The sequence below is a fragment of the Hylobates moloch genome, unplaced genomic scaffold (assembly GCF_009828535.3).
Source record: "Hylobates moloch isolate HMO894 unplaced genomic scaffold, HMol_V3 SCAFFOLD_1, whole genome shotgun sequence".
Classification (NCBI taxonomy): Eukaryota; Metazoa; Chordata; class Mammalia; order Primates; family Hylobatidae; genus Hylobates; species Hylobates moloch.
The window spans coordinates 197,986,862-198,007,325 of NW_026652276.1; the positions used below are offsets into that span (position 1 = coordinate 197,986,862).

The window sequence follows — 20,464 nt, forward strand, 5'->3', positions numbered from 1 at the left end:
TTCCTGGCCCCAGGGAGACAATTACCTAACTGCTGTCACCTAAGCAATGTTCTAGGAGCCTGCCATGGACATTTAAAGTATAGGGCTGACCCTGGGGAAATTGATTATTTGGGGGCCTCAGGATTTCTATGCTGCAGACTAAAATTATCAAATTAAATTTGATTTCTTTGGAAAAGAGAGCTAAAAACAAAAACCCTGATATTTCCTCTGTAAAGAAAAAGTCAATTAACTGAACAGATATACAGTGTACTTAAAAATAAACAGGTGTAGATTTTATTAGATATCCCTAATACTTGTTAGTTCACAAGGTGAAAGCTAGCAATGACTTTGTTATACCATCTAGCTCACTCTTCCCTTTTAGTTCCTGTGCCTATACCCATCCATCCAGCTTTTTCCCTTGCTTAATTTCAAGATACCCCTGTGTCTGCTTGGCACAAGCCTTCCCATCCCAGTCCAGTTCCATCCACAAGAACTGCACCTGTCATCACAGTCCACACCTGCCAAGTTAGTCTTTTATCTGCTAGCAAAGGCATGCCCAGCCTTTGCAGGGAGTGTTTATTTCAGTGGAGAAAATCTCTGGATTTTGCCTCGCTTTTGAGAGTGGTAAGGCGGATATGTGCAGAAAATGCTCCGCTTAATTATCTCAAAATGTTGATAGAATGCATACAATTCTGTATGTTGCATTGACATTTATACAGAGATTCCTATATCCCTATTAAAATGTGTGTGTATTTCATTGGATATAGGGATCAATACACATTTTAATAGGATACAGGATATGTATATGTGTGTATATGTATATAGATATACATATATGTACGTGTGTGTGTGTGTGTGTGTGTGTGTGTGTGTGTGTGTGTGTGTATAACAGAGGTATTTTTAAGAGGCATCCAGAGCATAATTTTTAAAAGTCAGAATCAAGAACAGGACATGGAGAAAATCAGAATGGTAAATAAAATAATTAGTTCATGGATTAAATGTAAAAGAAGTATGTTTTTGGGAAAGTGGTAGCAGATGACGATTGAATAGGAATGAGTTATAACAAAAGATCTATTTATTGAGTTACCACTCCATGCCAGGTGTACTATATTAAGCACTTTGCATATATTATTTCATTTAATTCTGATTGAAATTCTGAGTGGTAGGTATGACCAGTGTCTTTATATTGCTAAGTAAAAACAGACACAAAGCACAAAGTTTAAGTAATTTGGCCAAGGTTATATAGCAGTTAAATCATGAGATTTGAACCCAGATCTCTCTGACCTTGCCTTCCATCACCTCTTATTCAAAAGTAAAGGAGCGGAGTTGAAGATTGCTGTCTCCTTTCATTCCTTTTTCATCCATCTCAAGAAGTTGAACAGCACTCAGGTAGCACTTTAATTGATAGGCATATGGATCACCCAAAATGATGGTGATTCTGGAACGAAGAGTGGAAAAAGACACAGGGAAACTTGATTAGGAGGGCTCTTGGGGGGTTGGGGTGGGAAGCAGCCCATAAATGTCAAGCTGTGTCATCTCTGAAGCACCTTGTCTCTTGACTCTAGAATAAAGAATGAGAGAGATGCTGTGAGGGCCAGATGGCTGCGGAGCCTACAGACAATGAGAGGAAATAGGCTCATTTAACCTTGTCAGATTACAGCTTCTTGTGTTCATCACGGAAGTAAATGATCTTCTGCAGGAGACCCCGTGTCAGGCAAAGAAAGTAGATTGATACCTGTCATGGACTGATTGTGGACATGAACATTTGGGTAGAACAGATTAATGATAAGATATGGCAAAAGTGAAGAAGGTGAATGAGCTAATGGCGGATAAAGGGACAAAACTGCCATTTTGGCTTTTTCAGCTTGCATTTCAGCACAAATTGAGAGACTTGAAAGTCATGTAGTTGCAGTGTTGAGGCAGGAATGCTCAGAAGCAATCCACTTTAAATCAGTAAAGACCTAAGGACTAGGCATTCAGAAAACTTGTGACTTACCTACGAAACTTTGCTAGGTAAGGATGGAGTGAAGACTAGAATTTAAATTTCCACCACTCTGCCCTGGCATCATTCTGCCTCTCATAAGGTTTGCCTGGGAAGATGGATAGAAGCAGGGTGGAGCGGTTGATATTTTCATTTTAACAAACACACAGAAGTGGGTCAGGTAGATAAGAAGGAGAGATTGGGGAGAGGGAAAGAGAAAAGAAAAAGGAAAGGAAAGAGGGAAGAGGAAGACTGCAACCTTCTTTGGAGGAAACATTTTTTCTTTTTCTAATTTGCCATGGGTTAGGCCGGATTTGTCCAGCCTAGAACATAGACCAATACTTAGCACATTTATCATTGTATTTCATTTGTGTGATCATTTATTGTCTTCTTCCTCTTTAGAATAGAAGCATCACAAAGGCAGGAACCATATCTGTTTTTGTGTACTACTGTATATGAAATGCCAGGGTAAATACTTAGAAAATATTTGGCAAATTCACATAAGATCCAAGGAATGAATGAATTAACTGACTGCATCAGAATTATCTGGGAGCTTGTTTAAAATGATAGATTCTGAGCACCACCCAGACCAACTGAATTAGAATCTCTAGAGGAGGGACCTAAAGGACAGCTGGCAGGGCTTGGGATGAATGACACAGGCTGGCTTTTCCCAATTCTCAGTGGTCTCCAGGGCTTTGCTCAGGAGAGTTACCCTCCCTTTTAGGCCGCGGTAGTTAATGCTGCAGTGGAAAATCTCATCCTGTGAACTTAGAGACACTGAGGTGGGGATGGACCATTGGCTATTGACCTTGAAGAGAGCCTTACTTCCCTGTGTTTTCTTAAAGTCTTGGCAACAGGTGGCCACAAAGGCGGGTGGAAGGGCAGAATGCCAGTTTACATAGCCCCCGCAACTGTTCAGGGGAACAGGTGGCTGAGGAGGGATTGGCTGAGATCTAGGAAGCAGGAGGCCAAGACCCACTCGGTTGCTATTCCATATTCCTAAACAAAATATACAGAAACCAAGAATGTAAAAAAAAAAGTTTTATCTGTCATGAGGAATTAGGAAGGACTTTGAAAGAGTCAATATGGTAAAAAGAATATACTTTAGGATCAAAAAAGAAACTAAAAATGTTACAGGTATTACTGTAACACATGCCAACTGCCTGGGTTTATCTTCTTAAGCCCAGATAATCCCTTTTGCCAAAAAAAAAAACTGTTTACCACCAGATATATTTTTGAAGACTTGGAGCAGGTGTTGATTTGGCAATCTTTCTATCTAGGAGTAGACTGCCATAAAGTTTCATATTCCTTCTTCAGTCTCTACCATCACTGTATCTATCCTCCTGTGACATCATTATCTACTTTAATTCTTAAGAAGCACTTAGCCATTTTCAAGCTTTGACATCTTTCTATTTCCCATGGGTTTAATGGTGTTGGTGTGGAATTACTAAGCTTTTGCTGTGTGGAAATCTGGAGGCATTTTTGAGTGTGATAATAGGGCATAGGAAAATTCCTGACACATGAAGTATTTTATGTATAGAATATGCAATTCAAAAGAAGAGGAGGACTTATTGGATAGGAAGAATCTAGGCATCTGAACAAAGAGTCTACTTTTAGGTCTGCAAGATTGATGGAAAGGCCTTGTTTATTGTTCCTTTGTCAGATTTTTATTCCCTGCAGGTAAACATGAGACAAGTTTGAAGCTTAGGCCAGCTGGAAACCTGGGTCTCTGCCCCCAGCTCCCAGCCCCAGTGCTCCTTGGTTATCCTCTCTGCTTCTGTCAAATAATAATGAAGGAGCTCACTGGGCATTGGTAACTGGGTCCTTGCCAAATGGATCTTTGTTTTAAATATGATCTGGGCCCCAAGTATAGCTTCTGGCCCTTCTGCCGTGTAAGATATAGGTCCAAACCACTTCCTCAGCCCTCTCATTCCCAATTCCATCCCCACCTCCCTTATTCCCAGAAGACAAACCTAACCTGCACCTCCTCTGAGATCAGTGTCACCCAGTTTTTATCCGGTTATTGCCTTCTAACCTGGGAAACAGCTCATATCACACTCTACTTTCCAAAATAGAATGTCTCCCCCTATTCATTCTTCTTTCTTTCTTCCTATCTTAGAGCAAGAAGTGAGAAGTGGTACGTTACTTTTTTTTTTTTTTTTTTGAGACGGAGTCTCAGTCCTGCGATCTCAGCTCATTGCAACTTCCGCCTCCCAGGTTCAAGCAATTCTCCTGCCTCAGCCACCCAAGTAGCTGGGATGACAGGCGCCCACCACCACGCCTGGCCAATTTTTATATTTTTGTAGAGACAGGGTTTCACCATGTTGGCCAGGCTGGTCTTGAACTCCTGACCTCAGGTGATCTGCCTGCCTCAGCCTCCCAAAGTGTTGGGATTACAGGCATGAGGCACCGCGCCCGGCCAGTAGGTTACTTTTTAGAGGCAGAATGGATGCGCTTCCTACTTGGCATCATGTCTCTGGGTAATTTGTACTCTTTCCCACCATCAGTTTCTCTCTTTCCACTGGATTTTTTTCCCCTAACACAAATATGTGTGAACCTCTCTTTTTCATAAAAAACAAAATGAACACAAAACCTTTTATTGATCCTTCTGTTTATTTAGACAATCTCCCGTTATATCAACCAGGCCAGCCCTTATCATCCATCCAGTCAACCTTCCAGCTATCCTTCCATTCAGTCTTCTATTCATCCCTCCCTTTCTCTCTCCATCTCTTCATCCAACATCAACTGAATGCTTACAGTGATCTTATTTTGCACATTAGAAAACTAAGCCCCAAGGAATCAAGAAAAGCAACCAAGGTCACATAGCCCAGCTATCTAGTTTAAAGGGGTTTTACCTTTAAACTAAATGGTAAGGTCCCTGTTGACTTCCTAAATCCCAAACCCGCTTGATACTTTTTAGTTCTCATCTTACTTGACCCTCTCGGGGTTGGAGCATGAATAGGAAAAAAGCGCAGGGGAGGTTAAGTGTTTAAGACTATGAAATGCATATTTATATTTTAATTTTTTGGTTATCTGTCAGACCAAAAACTGTTTTGTTCCACTGTGACAGGCCCACTGAGCTACTAGCAAGTCCAAGAAGTGCTTTTAAAATCTAAATTTGTTTATGAGAGCTTTGCTGTTTGCATTGTAGGTATGCACCAGGGAAAAGAATTCAAAGTGACACCAAATATGTGTGCATTAAATAACACCATCTGCCCATTTGGATCCGTGCAGCTCTTTTAAAATACTGTGAGGTGCTCGCCCAAAGCCTGACATGTTTCAGGATAAGGGAAAGACTTTTATGTTAAGGCCCTAGATGAGGACACTGTTTGAAGTTTCAGAAGGCTTTGAGTTCTTCCCTTCTTTCTTTCCTAGTTGTTCGTTCAGTATTTATTGGAAGGATGGGGTCCTTTTTTATTCTAGTGTGCCCTGTACACAGCTGAGGTCCATCTTTATGCTTGTGTTCTCTGTACACAGTAGGGGATGTACTATTGCAGTGATATGACAGACCTGAGAAGGCCTTTCTTTTCCTCCCCAAACAGCTGCATGAATAACCCAGTCTTTACTGAGGTCTATTATTACTGCATTAGAAATACTGGATGGAAGGTCTATCACCTATTACAAAGCAAATGTGCAGTTAATACGAGTCGTTTTTAACCTAAGGATAAATAATCTGGTCCCATTTGATAGACTACTACTTCTGAATTGGTTTTTATAACTAGGAAAGCACAGAGGGACAGTGTCAGAGGGCACTTGGAAGTAAAGATTTGAAAAAAGGAATGATAGGCTACATCTGTCTGTTTACATGAGGCAAGGGAGCTATAAAAATCTTGTTATAGGGCCTTGGTAATATAGTGACAGACAGTAGGGGCTTCAGGCTAAGTGACTATTTAATTAGCTCCGTGACTTTGGTCAGTTCATTGTACCTTGATGGGTAGTTCTCATTCTGCATCTCTAAGTGGACTCTACATAGTCCTTTAATGTCCTTTTTAGCGCTGACACTTTATGGTTCTGCTGGAAGAACTGAGAAATCTGAAGAAACCCAGGGTTTGTGTGTGTGTGACGGGTACAGGCATGCCAGGAGTCTGTGAGAGGTACTATGGATCTGTGACATAGACTTGTAGTGGCAGGGGCCAAGTCTGTAATCCTGGAGCACTGCTTGTGATTGGTGTGGAACATGTAGTGCTGTGTGATGGAATCAATGAACTAAGGACTGGCAGGTGCTCCAGCAGCACAATATAGAAAGCAGAAAAATGACTTGGGGCACAGAATTTTCTGGGTCCTTTGGAGTCTTACTTCTCTTCTAGTAAAGGCAAAGCCATGAATCTATTGAGGGCCTTGTTGAGTGGTCAGGATTGTACAGTGAGCAGTACCCTTTGTCATGACGATTTCCAGTACTTTCTACCAACTGTCTAGTAACAGGCAAATGCTGTAGTAACCTGAATTATAGACTGGCATAAAGAGGGGTGCCTCATGGCAGCATGTGAGGTGTGCTGCCCATGGGAGGGATGAGCATCGTTGACATAGTAAATGGCAGCTTTGCTATTACTTTTGAAAACTAACTGCAGCAGGCACTGACTTAAGTGTCTTACATGGGGTTAGTATGGAAATTCAGGACCCTTGAGATAAGTAATAAACATGATTTCCACTTACAGTTGAAGACACCGACATTCAGATAATAACTCACCTGGGGTTATAGACTCCCTTCTAGATCCACGGTGTGTAAATTTATCATTCCTGAGCTTTCTTCCTTTATGCAAAATCCCATTCCTAGTGATTCCAAATGTTACAGATTAGTCTTGTCCTTTCTTAACTTGATAGTGTGTTCTCCCCTCTCTGCCCAGAGAAAATACTTGGATGTTTTATGTGATAATTCATGATAGGTTGAGCACTTTAAAAATCTGAAAATCCGAAATCTTAAGTGCTCCAAAATCTGAAACTTTTTGAGTGTTGACCTGACACTCAAAGGAAGTGCTCATAGGAGCATTTTGGATTTTGGATGTTTGGATTGGGGATGCTCAGCCAGTGTGATACACATATTCCAAAATGTAAAAATATTCAAAATCCAAAACATTTCTGGTTCCAAGCATTTCATTTAAGGGATACTCAACCTATAGTCAGAAAGAGTAACTCCCTGGGATTAAATCAAGGTGCCCTATTATAGGATTGGAAACATTTCATTTGAATGATACTTCCTTCTGGTCATTCATAAATGTTCCTTATATCTTTTTAGAAATCTTTAATAGAACAAAACAGAGAAAACATCAGTTTTAAAATTATAGCCCAAAGTCCATTCCAGAGTAGATAATCTTGTTTTTATGGAATAAGAAAGGGTAAAGGTAGTTCTATGTTAGTTGCACATTTTATGTTATGAAAATGTAGCTATCCTATGAGACTCTGGGATATGATTGATTCTTAAATTTCTTCTGTGGAATGATTTGTGACTGCCTAAGGAAACCCCCAATCAGGGAGGAGAGGCAAAGATGTGGGAGAGAACCGCTTTGAGCAGTGGTAGGAAGTGTTCACTGTAGAGAGGCCCAGGTAAGAAGGGTTGGGGGAGGTCACTTGCTTTTCCAGTGCTTAGGAGGTCCTGACTTCAGTCTAATCATGTAAGCATCATTGTTCTTTCATTACTGAAAGTTATTTCTTTTCCCTTTTGTAATTCACAGTGCATAACAGTTAGTAGGCTTGTGAACTAGGAAACATTAATGGTATACAACAGATGCTTGTGTTTATAAAGCACTTATCTGCAAGTGGAATAATGCTGAACCTCAGTGGCTGGGTGCTATCCATGTGGGAAATGGGATACAGCTCATTCTTTTGTTCTGTGAAACCAGTATTTCCTTAAGGAGATCTTACCAAGCACCCCCGCTCCTTCCTGCCCCGCCCCCACCCCAATTTTTCTCTTAAGCATTTTACAGAGGTATGGTTTTTATCAGAATATAAAGTGCAAAGAACTGGAATATTCATACGCCGTATTTCAAAAACTGACTTATTTATATACATTTCCGGAATTGTCTTTCAGCTGTGGTGATTTTGTTATTTGAATATTATATATAAATTTGGAGAAAAATTATATTGAGCAGTTCTTAACAGTGTTCTTTTATCCATGATTGATGTTATAGTTTTTTGAAACTAGCATTAAGCAGAGAAAACCACATTGAGAATTTTAAATGTTATTATTAATTTTATTAAAATCTAATTTTTAGAATAAACAGTTTTTGAAATAAAATGTACTTAAGGTGGAATTAGTAAATGTAACATGTTTTATGGGCATGTGTACAGAAGTCATAAATGATAACAGGGACCATAAACAAGCTTATTTTTCTGTTCTAGATATTTGAATGGTGGTATTTTCGCAAATATGGAACTTCATTCATTGAACAAGTCTCAGTAAGCCACTTGCGCCCCCTTCTGGGAGGGGTTGACAACAACTCTTCCAACAATTCTAATTCCAGTAATGGGGACTCAGATTCCAATAGGCAAAGTGTCTCAGGTATGGAATTTCCTTCAGTTTGCAATATTTGCTTACTCTTACTAAATTATTATTGTTACTCATACTAAGAGAGTAAGAATGTTGTTATTTAAACATTAGGCTTCAGAGAAAAATGCAGTTCATTTTCTCATGGAGTTGACAACCTGTATCAGAGGAGGAGGGTATAAACATCCTAGGGAAAGGAAATGCTTATTAATTTTACCCTCTTTTTTTTTATGTGAGAGTCTTGCTCTGTCACCCAGGCTGGAGTGCAGTGGCATGATCTCGGCTCACTGCAGTCTTCACCTCTTATGCTTGGGTGATCCTCCTACCTCTCAGCCTAGCAAGTAGCTGAGACCACAGGTGTGCACCACCATGCCTGGCTAATTTTTGTATCTTTTGTAGAGATGGGGTTTTGCTATGTTGTCTAGGCTGGTCTCAAACTCTTGGGCTCAAGTAATCTGCCCGCCTTGGCCTCCCAAAGCGCTGGGACTACAGGTGCGAGCCACTGTGCCAGGCTAATGTTATTTTTTCCCATTTGACTTAACCAATGGTCATTTAGGTCAGTGTTCCCAACCTGATGCTATAGCTTCCTTGTCCATAGTTTCTCAAACCTCAGTGAATAGATTCATTTTCTTCTATGATAATTGCAGAATCCTCTGTCTAACTAGATCTGATCACATCACTCCTCTGCTTAAAAGGTATCATTGGTTCCCATTCCACTGAAGATAAGGCCCAGATTCCAGATTCCTTAGCACGGCATGAGCTGCTTGGCAACTTTGGCTTCTGTCACAATCCAGTCCCTTTCCCATATGTCCTGTTTTCTAGTCACATGAAGCCAATTTTTATTTCTTGAACATGCCATGTTTCTCATGACGCTCTGCCTACAAGTCTCCCTTTTCCCTTATTCATCTGTCCAAATCACTATCCAAATCAAATGTCACCTCCCGGGAAGCTTCTCTGATAGTCTGTACACTATCTCTGTACTTCTGTTAATCTTTAATATTTTTACCTTTAGCAACACATCAAATTACATTGTAATTTTTAAAGTATGGCTTTATTGTAGTATCTCTAGCATCTTGCAGTGTCTACTATTTCTTTGAAACAAAGCCGCTGTTACAGCACTGAGAATAGCATCAACATTCATATAAAGAATAAGGCTTAATCAAGGCATCCACTAAGAGAGACAGCAAAATAATACGAACAATGGGAAGCGTATGAACTCTTCATTGCATTGAGAAATGATGTCAAGAGATTTAGATCAAGTAGAGAGAGAAGGGAAACTTCAATGAAAATATAAATGTATTCACTATAAAGAATGATCTCGAATGAGGAGGGTTTCTGTTTTCAATTTGTTAATTTTCTACAATGTTCTTTGTCATTCAAAGGCTATAGTAACTCAAGTCAAGAGCACAATTAATCTATGGGATATTCACAGCCAATGCAAAGTGGTAGCAGTTATCCATCACTGCTCATGCCTGGTGACTGAATGATCAAGATTCCTCATTAGAATAATAAACAGCATTTATTATACTAGCTGGTTAATGTTTTGCTTTGCTGAGGTCTCTTTTCCTTTCACAAAGTGGATAAGTTTACAAAGTCTCAGACAATTTTGTTACGTGGCTGGGCAATGCCATCTTTTATATGTGTACCCTTTAGGATAAAATAAATTGTATCAAGAGGTGCCCAGTACTACTCATAGCTAGCTGGCAGAGTCTGTTAAAAGAGTATTGACTTAAAATATGGAACAGAATTTATATATACCCTGATCCTTGATTCTTATAACCTGGTTAGACAGTTATGAAATGTGGATGGGTTATTCTAGAGAGGAAGAAAAAAACCTAATGTGGCTTTTTGAATTTCTTCTTCTTTATCCTTCAAGTTTTAGAACTGGTGGCTCTCTCCTTAAAGGAGCAAACTACTTTTCCTAGCTTGGGTCAGGATCTCCTCCTTTGTTTTCCTTAGATTTGTATGTTTTCCTCATGCAACCAGAGCACTTACCACTTGTCTCCTTCAATAGACAGAGTTTTTCATGGGGATAAGAACTTTGCCTTTAAAAAAATCATATTCATAAAACCCTATACGAGACCAGGTTCATAAGAAGTACTTAGAAAATGTTTACTGAGTTGACAAAGAGACTGAGCTAGGAAATTTTTCCCACCTGTTTTATAAGAGGAGCAAGTACAGGCCTTGCACGCGCTCATGCGTTGATTCATTGAGTTTCAAAGAAGCAGGACACTGCAAGAGGCTAGAAATAAAGCCGTGCCTTAAAAATTATAATGCAATTTTATAAGTGTTGCTAAAGGTAAAAATATTAAAGATTAACAGAAGTAGATAGTGTATAGACTATCAGAGAAGGCTTCCCGGGAGGTGACATTTGATTTAGATAGTGATTTGGACAAATGAATAAGGGAAAAGGGAGACTTGTAGGCAGAGCATCATGAGAAACATGGCATGTTCAAGAAATAAAAATTGGCTTCATGTGTCTAGAAAACAGGACATATGGGAAAGGGACTGGATTGTGACAGAAGCCGAAGTCGGCTGGCAGCTCATGCTGTGCCAAGGAGACTGGAACATGGGCCTTATCTTCAGTGGAATGGGAACCAATGATACCTTTTAAGCAGAGGAGTGATGTGATCAGATCTAGTTAGACAGAGGATTCTGCAATTATCATGGAAGAAATGAATTCATTCACTGAGGATAACCTGTGGAAATTATCACTTTTGTTTGTATTTTTTACTTGGCTAAGACTGAGCTTTTGGATATTATTACTAATTCAATGATAATATTATCTACTAGTATTCATTTAATATTAATATGTACTAGTATTTACTGAGTGCCTACTATGCATTCTATATTTCCATTCATTTCTTGTATAATAGATAACAGCATTTATTTTCTGGTGTCATAACAGTGTTCAAATAGTTATCCTTAGAAAAATGGAAATTAACTTGTCTAAGTATATTTAGGTCTCCATCTGCCCACTTCTTGACATTTAGGCTTCTGATATTTGGCTGACTCAGCTAAACAAACATGTATGCTAGTTTGGAAGTGCCAGATACCACTGAAATAATACCATTGTCTGTTTCTGTTTTTTTTTTGTGTGTGTGGTTATTTTTATTTTTGAATAAAAAAATACTAAAAAGGTACATTGTCTGAATTTATTTCTACTTTTAATCACTTTCTATTTCATGGTCTCATTTCAAATGCTAAGTATCAAGAAGGTCCAAAGCTGAGGGTTATCAGTGTATTTTCTTAAACTTGTTTAAAAATTCCCATTGCCTTCATAATAATAAAATGACTATTGCCTTAATAACAGAAGGGCGAATCTATTGATTTTCTTGGAGCATCATAAGATGGCCCTTTGCTGAATTGTACATGAAATATAACATGGCTCACAAAGTCTCATGATGTTGGCAAAGGCAGTGTAATGGTATTTTATTAATTATTTGAGAAAATCATTGAAAAAACTAAGAATAAATGGGAAATATCAGTTATAAACATTGTTCTATATGAAAATTCAGTGTAGCTCTTTCCTTAAGGAATAATTTGTTTTGAATAAAAGCTGAAAAACATGGCCTACCTAACAACTACTTGGGATGGGGGTGGTGGAGTGAGGAGTGAGAAAGGTTGTTATGGTTACAGGCAGATTGTGCATATATTTTTAAACTTCTGGATTTGTACAAAGTAGCCTGAATGCAGACTTACTCAAAATTTGCAGTGATCTTTATCTGTGGGCCAGTGGAGAAATGTAGTTAATTATACAGTTTCTTACTAAAGTCAAACTTCAGATTGTTTGGCTGCAGTTAGCATTTGTGTCCATTCCACTGGTTTTGCTTTATTTGGGAGCTAAACTTCTGTTTTCCTCTCAGATATGCAGTTTCTGATAAACCCTGTTTATGTATTCCGCCACATCACCATGTTTCTCACTACTGTTTCTTAATTCAGCTTAGTTTATGAGCTGATGATGAATAGGGATTTAAAAGGGCCCAGTAACATTCTGAATTTGAGTTTATGGAACATCTGTTTGATAATTTGCCTTGTTCTCAAGTAAGATGCCATAAAGACAAAGGTTTGCAGTGTTTACCTTCTTCAGGATAATGGGAAAAGTGGAGAGTGCTCTGTCACATGAAAAATATCCCTGCCAAAGTCAAGTTTAAATTCTCTGAGATACTTTAATAGCCTCTTGCATAGAACTAGATCTTTAAACAAACTGGATAGTCACTTGGCTTCCTGTCACAAATCATCTCCTTTTAATCTCTTTTAATCTTCATGAGATATATATATATATATGTGTATATTCCAAATTCTAAATAATTTTAATAATTCTATATAAATATATATTCTAAATTCTGAATTAAATTTTATTACATGGCCAGAGCAATTTAAGCGCTGATTAAATTCAGATAATAAAGAAAAACAGTGGCGATGTAGAAATTCAGGTAGAGTAAAAAAATATATTTAAGACCTTCGTCAATCTCAAAAATTTTTTTTTTTTTTTTTTTTTTTGAGATGGAGTCTCGCTCTGTTGCCCAGGCTGGAGTGCAGTGGCGCAATCTCGGCTCACTGCAAGCTCCGCCTGCCGGGTTCACACCATTCTCCTGCCTCAGCCTCTCTGAGTAGCTGGGACTACAGGCGCCCGCCACCACGCCCGGCTAATTTTTTGTATTTTTTAGTAGAGACGGGGTTTCACCGTGGTCTCGATCTCCTGACCTCGTGATCCACCCGCCTCGGCCTCCCAAAGTGCTGGGATTACAAGCGTGAGCCACCGCGCCCGGCCCAATCCCAAATTTTCGTAACACTAGAACAAATGATTTTATTGGTAGGAAACCATTTGGTTCCATTAATAGTAACACTCTTGTCTGCTATCAGCTTTATATGATATTATCTCTTGTAATCCTCACAATAGCCCCAGGAAGCAGATATCATTATTATCTCTCTTTTATAGTTAAGGGAGCTGAGGTATAGCAAGGTGAAGTCGTCTGTCCAGGGTCACATGGCGGATAACCTGGGTAGTCTTACTTCACGATCCAAGTTCTTAAGCACTTTAAAAAATTGAATTGACCTTGTCCAGAACCTCTATGAGGTGTATAAACCAAGATAAACATAATTATTAAGCAATTAAAATAATAATTTTAGTAAAATTCTGTACTGCAGTGGATGACATTATTGCTGAAGTGACATTAACCTAACACTGTAGGAACAGTTCAGTGGCAGGATTGCCAGTGGTTGACAGCTCGGGCTCTGGGGTCAGACAGATGTGGTCCTAATCTTCTGTGTGTGACCTTGGGCAAGTTGTTTAACTTTCCTATGTCTTAGTATCTTAATCTGCAAACATGGGAATAGCAGTAATGTCTACTGCGTAGAGTCATTTGAGCATTAAATGAGGTCATGTGGAAATGTCAGGTCAGAGGACAGCCATTTGGCAGTGTGCCCAGATGAACTGATTTCTCTACAAATATGATTGTGGAGAATGGCAGTCACTTGGAGGTATGCCTTTGTGGTCAGCCAGGCTTACTCACTAGCTGAGTGACTCTTTTATATCCAGGCCATTCAGTGCTTGCATTTCAAATATTTCCCTCAGGAAAATTGCAAAATGCTACATGTCAAGGACCTTTCGGGCTGCTGTCTAATAGTCTCAATGAGGGTAAACTCATCAAAATCTAATGGATGTGTTGAAAGTGATTATCTTAGCCAATGTTTTTCACATCTTTTTAAAATCCTTTGCCACTAAAATTTGTGCTCTAGTACAAAATTTCCTGACTTAAATCTTCATATTCTAATATACTTGGCGTTTACATCCTTTGTCTCTATCACTAAACCATCAGGCAGCCTGATATTTATGAGGTATGTTCCCTAGAGTGATTCTAGACTGAGTTTTATGCGGTCAAGATAAGATTATGGAACAGAGGGACAAAGAAGAAATTAACATAGCTGTGGCCTAATTTTAAAGCACAACTTTGACATGTGCTCATGTTTGACCTCTAGGTTGCTTGTTTCTTAAAATAAAAATTTACCTGTCTTGCACCTTCAATTTAAAGGGCATAACTAATGAAGACATTTCTTAGGTACTTCTTCATTTACATGTTTTATTCTCACTTAGAACAGTTTACATCTGTTACAATTACTTAGATCCTTTTTTCTAAGTTTTAGGGATAGTTAACTGAATACAGCATACATATATGACACCAATGTTAACACAGATTTCTTTTTAAGCTCAGTTCTCTAATGGAAGTCATAAAAGCAATATTTCACAATGTTTGCTGCACCCCCTGCTGGCTATATTGTGACACTTCCTAAATAAAGAGCATCTTGAGATACTGCTCAGTGAATACTTTAGGTATATACATGATTTATCTTTGGAATTATTTTTTGTTTAGAAATAATTTCAATTGCATCTGATATATAATAGAGTTGAAATTTTAATTGAAAACAGTTTTCTTTGTAATTTGTCAATTGATGTTTAAACAGTGCTTATCCTTCCAGGTAGTATAATAATGTATTTGTTGGAGACAAAATATTTGCCATAGACTTTTTACTAATATTTTAGATGAAATTCAGTGGAGGAGAAGCATCTCCCCAAATGTCCTTGTTTTATAGTAAATAATTCTACCACGAGGATCCTTATCCATAAATCTATATTCATGTTTATTTTATGCTAGATACAAATCTTGCAATATTCGTGAAGCTTTAAGAAGAGCACTTTGAATCTTAAAAGAGATTCTCTGAGCAGGGGTTGGCAGTGGTGAGGTCCAGGTAGTTATAATAGCCATAAGGGCAGGGATTATGGTTATTGGGCTCACCAGTGTGTTTCAAGCCGTGATCTGGAGTCAAGGTGTTAGTGATTCCTCTAAGGGGAGAAAAAATAATTACAGGAAGTATAATTTTCTAGTTAATGCCATATGAAGTGACAGCCATCAAATCTCAGTTCCTCAAGAACAAAATTCAGAGATGCTAAATTAAGTGGTCAAAGATCATTTTCTAAATGGCGAGTTAAGCTAAGTGACAAAAAATTTAGGACCATTATTTATAAATATTGTGTAAATTTTAAGTGGAATCCTGCCCTAATTTAGAAATAAGTGCATCTTCTTTAAATGAAAACATGTATTCCTGTTATGTGTATATCCTTTACTATTTTAACAAATGTTTATTGAGATTACACACGTGTTTCCAGAGTGCTTTGTGTTTTCCATTATCACACTGTGTTGAAATTGATGGTTTACTTATTTCTTCCAGTGGTTGCTCAAATTAATGCTCAGTGGATGGATGGACGTTGAATGTACAGGACTGAGGGTAGAATCCTAATGAATCACCATATGGCCTTTAATGTCCTTTGGATTTCTGCAATAATTGCTCACTTTTTCGTACATATGTTGTTGGATGTGATTTTTGCTGGTTACACACGCACATAGATGTTTTGAATACTATTAACTGATTTTTTAATAATAAAATCTTATTCGTCTAAAATTTAGTATTCTGAATCAGTACAAAGTCTTAATCATAGACTGTTTTAAAAGAATTGTAGTTTATTAGTCATATGCTTACCATTATAACACAGTCTTAAAGCTAATGGTTGGCTTTTCTAAGTTAAAGTCCTTTTGTTCTAAATTTCTGTGGTCCTGGTATAATGAAAAGGTATGATCTATTAGGATGTGCTAACATTATGATATTAGTATGATGATTAGTATATGTATCTATGCAAGTAAATGATATTAAAATGCTTTGAGACAATTTCTTTTAATTGCATTTCTTCCTACAATATGGTAATCTTATTAATTTTCTTATTCCTTTCCTGTAAGGGAAAAGCAAACTGGTAAATTATCATAAAATCACTGTTAGCATGAACCCAAATTAAGACTATAAGGCTCTTTGCATATTATATTCTATAGTTTGTCTTGTCATGTACAACGTTATTGTGAGATATGTTTTACACTAACAGAAAATAGTTTTACTTCTGCCTCTACTTTTATCTATAAGGTTTTAGAAGTAAATTCATAGAATCAGTTTGGACCTCTTGAAATAATTTTAGGAGTTATGAACTAGCTGATTTTGGCATGCGTCTTGATTTGGCAAGTGAGGAAACTCAGGCCCAGAGAGATTAGGCAAAACTTTCCAAAGTCCCGGAGCCTGAGCCACATTTTGTGATTAACCACCCAGAGTTTTTCCACATTGCTTCCCATGTAAAGGACAGAGAATAGAATTATCTTATCAAATGGCCAGGAAGGGTGTTTTACTGAATTAATTAGCTTGTAGTGTCACTGAACTTACGTGTAACATTTTCATATTTCTCTTTGTTGCAGAATGCAAAGTGTGGCGAAATCCACTAAATTTATTTAGGGGTGCTGAATATAATCGGTAAGCATTTTGACAGCTTGGGAAACAAATGGGTCTGGTTCAGAGAGCAAAGACGGCAGCAAATGTTTTTGTTGGTTCATTTAGGGGTCATTGTAACAGTCTATGTAGTGCATCCATTTTTTAATACTATCTTCAAATGTTTTGATTTTTCTGTTTTATAAATATTTTAGCACTAGATTTTGGATAATGTACAAAAATGTGTAGTTTTTAGAGTTTTTGTATTAACAGTTATTCTTTTTGATATATACTATACATTGAAAACATTTTGAAGCTTACCTGGAATATGGTTGTAGAGATGTCACAGAAGTTATGTTGGAATTTAGTTTAGCAAAGTAATTAGGCAAATTAGAATTTTCATAGCTTTAGGAAAGTGTCTATTCATAATACGAATTAGGGAAGGTTTTCATTAGCAATGGCTAGTAAATTTTAAGACAAAAACACAGGGGAAAATGTTTATTTCTTTTGACTGATATAATTCCTGAAGGGAGAATAAGATGATTTTTAAAAATATTTTTTTATTCATTAACAAAGCTATTTTAGTATTCAGTTAATGGTCTATATTTCAACGCCTCTGCAGCTTAATATTTTATAGATCTTGCTTTTCTCTCTCAAAAGTGTCTAATCATCTTATTTCTCCTTTGCAGGTATACTTGGGTGACAGGACGAGAGCCTCTTACTTACTATGACATGAATCTCTCTGCCCAGGACCACCAGACATTCTTTACTTGTGACTCGGACCATCTGCGTCCCGCAGATGCAAGTATGAAAAATCCATACATCCTTCTGAATGGGAGGGCTTTTTGGCTTAAGTGTCAAGATTTCTGCTTTTAGAATATCCGTTCTGTAAAACTCCAATGAATAAAATATTAAATTGTTGATTGACTAATAAGAACCCAGAACTCTGATAATTAAGTAAACCTTTATCACAATGAAGTATTGATGTAGAAATGAGTCCCCTCATAATAATTTGAATCATGATTTTTAAAAATATATCAAAGTTGGTTTTATGTATTTTAAAGAAATATAAATCTTATATGAAGCTAATGAAGTTCTTGGTTGAGTTAGCATGAAGACCTTATCTCCTTTATGATATTCAAAGGAAATTGGAATTTACTGGATTCAGATGATTAATGAATATATTTTAGTGACTTTTATTTGCCTATTTATAGGTTAACTAGCATTGAATAGGATCATGGCCTTGGCTATTGGAGGCCAGATGTGTGTTCCATCTGAGAAAATACTTTGTTTAGTGTGTATTTTATATTACTTGAGTTTCAAATAATTCAACTGAAGTTTTTTGTATTATAAAACTTATTCAAAGTAAATAGGTGAAAAAATGTTTTTGAAAGGGAACCTCTACACACTCTAAAATAATTTATAAAATACAAATTTATAAAATAAATAAGGAGATTGTTACTCCTTTCTAAAATGGTACTCTTTGCTATGGTAGAAACATCATGGTACAGTAAATATTCCCATTGAGCTTCCCACCATGTGTTCAGAAACTGCTCTGATGTATAAAAGCTAGGTTTGCAGGTAAATTTGGGATATAAGTACACATGTTAAGCAAAAGCTTAAGCATTTTTTACTGACCCATGCATAATTCTTGAAATGGTTTCAGAATGTTCTAACACCAAGAATCTGTGTTAAGTGCTTCGGAAAATGACCAATTATGTTGTATCTAAGTGAATGAAGAGGTTGGTAGCAATATCATCTCAAAATGTGTAAAATAATGTATGTTCTCCAAAAACAAATGACATTAATGTGCAAAAGACATGCAAAATCTCTGTTAGAGTGCCTTTTCTTGATTTCCTTAGCCTGTAGTTCTGTGAGCACAAAAAAGGTTTGCTATCAGCAGTTGAAATACGGTGGAATAGCACATTAATACACTAATGTGACTTTGGAGATTTTGGCCAACCCTCTTAGCAATGAAATATGTTCTTGTAATTTAAGCTGACACTCCTAATTTAGCGCTTGTCCTCTACTGAGTCTACCTAATTATAGATATTGATTGACTTGGTTTTTTCTCTTTTTCTTAAATAGTAATGCAGAAAGCCTGGAGAGAGAGAAACCCCCAAGCTAGGATTTCTGCAGCTCATGAAGCCTTGGAGATAAATGAGTAAGTGGGGGAAAATCTTGCTGTTAAAAAGGAAATCTCATCCTTTGCTGAATATATTCAGTTGCCATTGATAGGATACTTAAACTAAACTGCATTTGAACTGGAGGATTATTTGGGGAGTTACTACTCTATTTAAAAAAGTTTTTTTTTAAATGAAGGACAGCCACCATGTGGAGGTGGTTTTAGTCATTTTAGAAATTCAATGGCTTTGCTGTGATCCTAAATTAATTTCTTGAAGGGCTATCCCTAGGATATTGTGAGGATATAAAATAAATACAATTCTTTACATGTCTAAAACATTCTGACAGGGAAAATTTTCCAGATGTAGAATGCTCATCTGCACTAGAACATTTTCTAGTAGAACTTCTGCTAGTGGGGAAAACATGATAACAACATAAGGTTTAAAAAAAATTTTAGAAAATACTTCAAGATTAAGACAAAGATAAGAGGAAATGCTGTCTTGAGTGTTGTTAAACATTCCATGGGTTACCAAGGAAGGCTGGGAAATCTCTTCTGGAGATCTCAGAAAATGAGAAAGATACTTAAAGTTGGAGTCATAAAAACTCAGGGTTGGCAGAGACCTTAAAGGTCACTTAGCTCAACCACTCATCTGGTACTTGAATCACCTCAACACTATCCTTGCCAAGTGGTCATTGTTAAACTATTTTATGATTTTTCTGAAGAAGGTTACAGAATCTTCTTCAGAGGTCTTAGGGAAAAAAAAAAAAGATTGTCGTGAGAGTTGAAAATCCTGCCATTGTAACCAGTTGATCTATGGTTTCTGATTCTGTCATGCAACATATTTATTTTCCAGTTTCTTGTCATCTATAAATTCGATATGCCTGCCTTCTGTGTGTCATCCATATTTCTGAGAAAAATATGAGGGCCAGGAATAGAGCCCTGTGACATGACATAGAAACTACCCTCCAGGTTCATGTCTTCATGAATCACCATCTTTTGTATTGTTCACTCAATTACTAAGCCACCCAGTTATACTGTGACTCAGCCCATATTTCTCCATTTGGATCTTAAGAATGCCAATTGTAGCTATGGATCTTAAATTTATAGTAAATCTATTAGAGTAAATTAAGCTAGCACAATCTGATTTATTTATTCTTAGTGAATTTAAGCTGGCTTCTAGTGGTCACTACTTTCTTTTTAACGTGCTTGGAGACCATCCCTTTAATAATCCATTAGAATATCTTTCCAAATCACTGTGTTCTGTAGTTTGGGAAGTCTGCCTTCTTCCCCTTTTTGAAAATTTATGCTACATTTATCATCTCATCTTCTAGCACCTCTCCATTCTTTGTGATTCCTCAACTATCCACAGAGAGCAATTCCATAGCCTGCCTACAAGGTCTTTCGGTTTCCTGGGATTTGCCCATCCAGTCCAGTAATTCATTTAGAATGGATCAATTATTTGCTATCTTACATCTTTTTACCCATTTTGGAGTTTAATTTCTTCTCCCTTTTTCAGTCTGACAGTCATTCTCCTTGATAGAGAAGCCAGGAACAAAATAGGAGGGGGAGAGTTTTGCTTTTTCTTTATTATCTA

The 20,464-nt window shown here is 37.3% G+C and overlaps 1 protein-coding gene and 1 long non-coding RNA gene across 12 annotated transcripts in view; one reads left to right on the plus strand and one right to left on the minus strand.

Annotated features, from left to right (window-relative positions):
- Positions 1–20,464, plus strand: part of ST7 (suppression of tumorigenicity 7) — a 278,014-nt gene that overhangs the window by 161,046 nt on the left and 96,504 nt on the right. For all 11 annotated transcript variants that reach the window (XM_032761526.2, XM_032761527.2, XM_032761540.2 and 8 more), the window contains 4 exons: positions 8,297–8,456; positions 16,736–16,790; positions 17,435–17,550; positions 18,834–18,909. In XM_032761526.2, coding sequence (XP_032617417.1) covers positions 8,297–8,456; positions 16,736–16,790; positions 17,435–17,550; positions 18,834–18,909 — 407 coding nt within the window. The remainder of the gene's footprint in view (positions 1–8,296; positions 8,457–16,735; positions 16,791–17,434; positions 17,551–18,833; positions 18,910–20,464) is intronic.
- The window catches only part of LOC116814279 (uncharacterized), a 32,005-nt gene continuing 12,577 nt past the window's right edge, over positions 1,037–20,464 (minus strand). The window contains exons 3-6 of the long non-coding RNA XR_004371218.2: positions 17,472–17,631; positions 15,239–15,285; positions 6,648–6,730; positions 1,037–1,417 (exon numbers count right to left, since the gene is read on the minus strand). This is a non-coding gene — a long non-coding RNA (uncharacterized LOC116814279). The remainder of the gene's footprint in view (positions 1,418–6,647; positions 6,731–15,238; positions 15,286–17,471; positions 17,632–20,464) is intronic.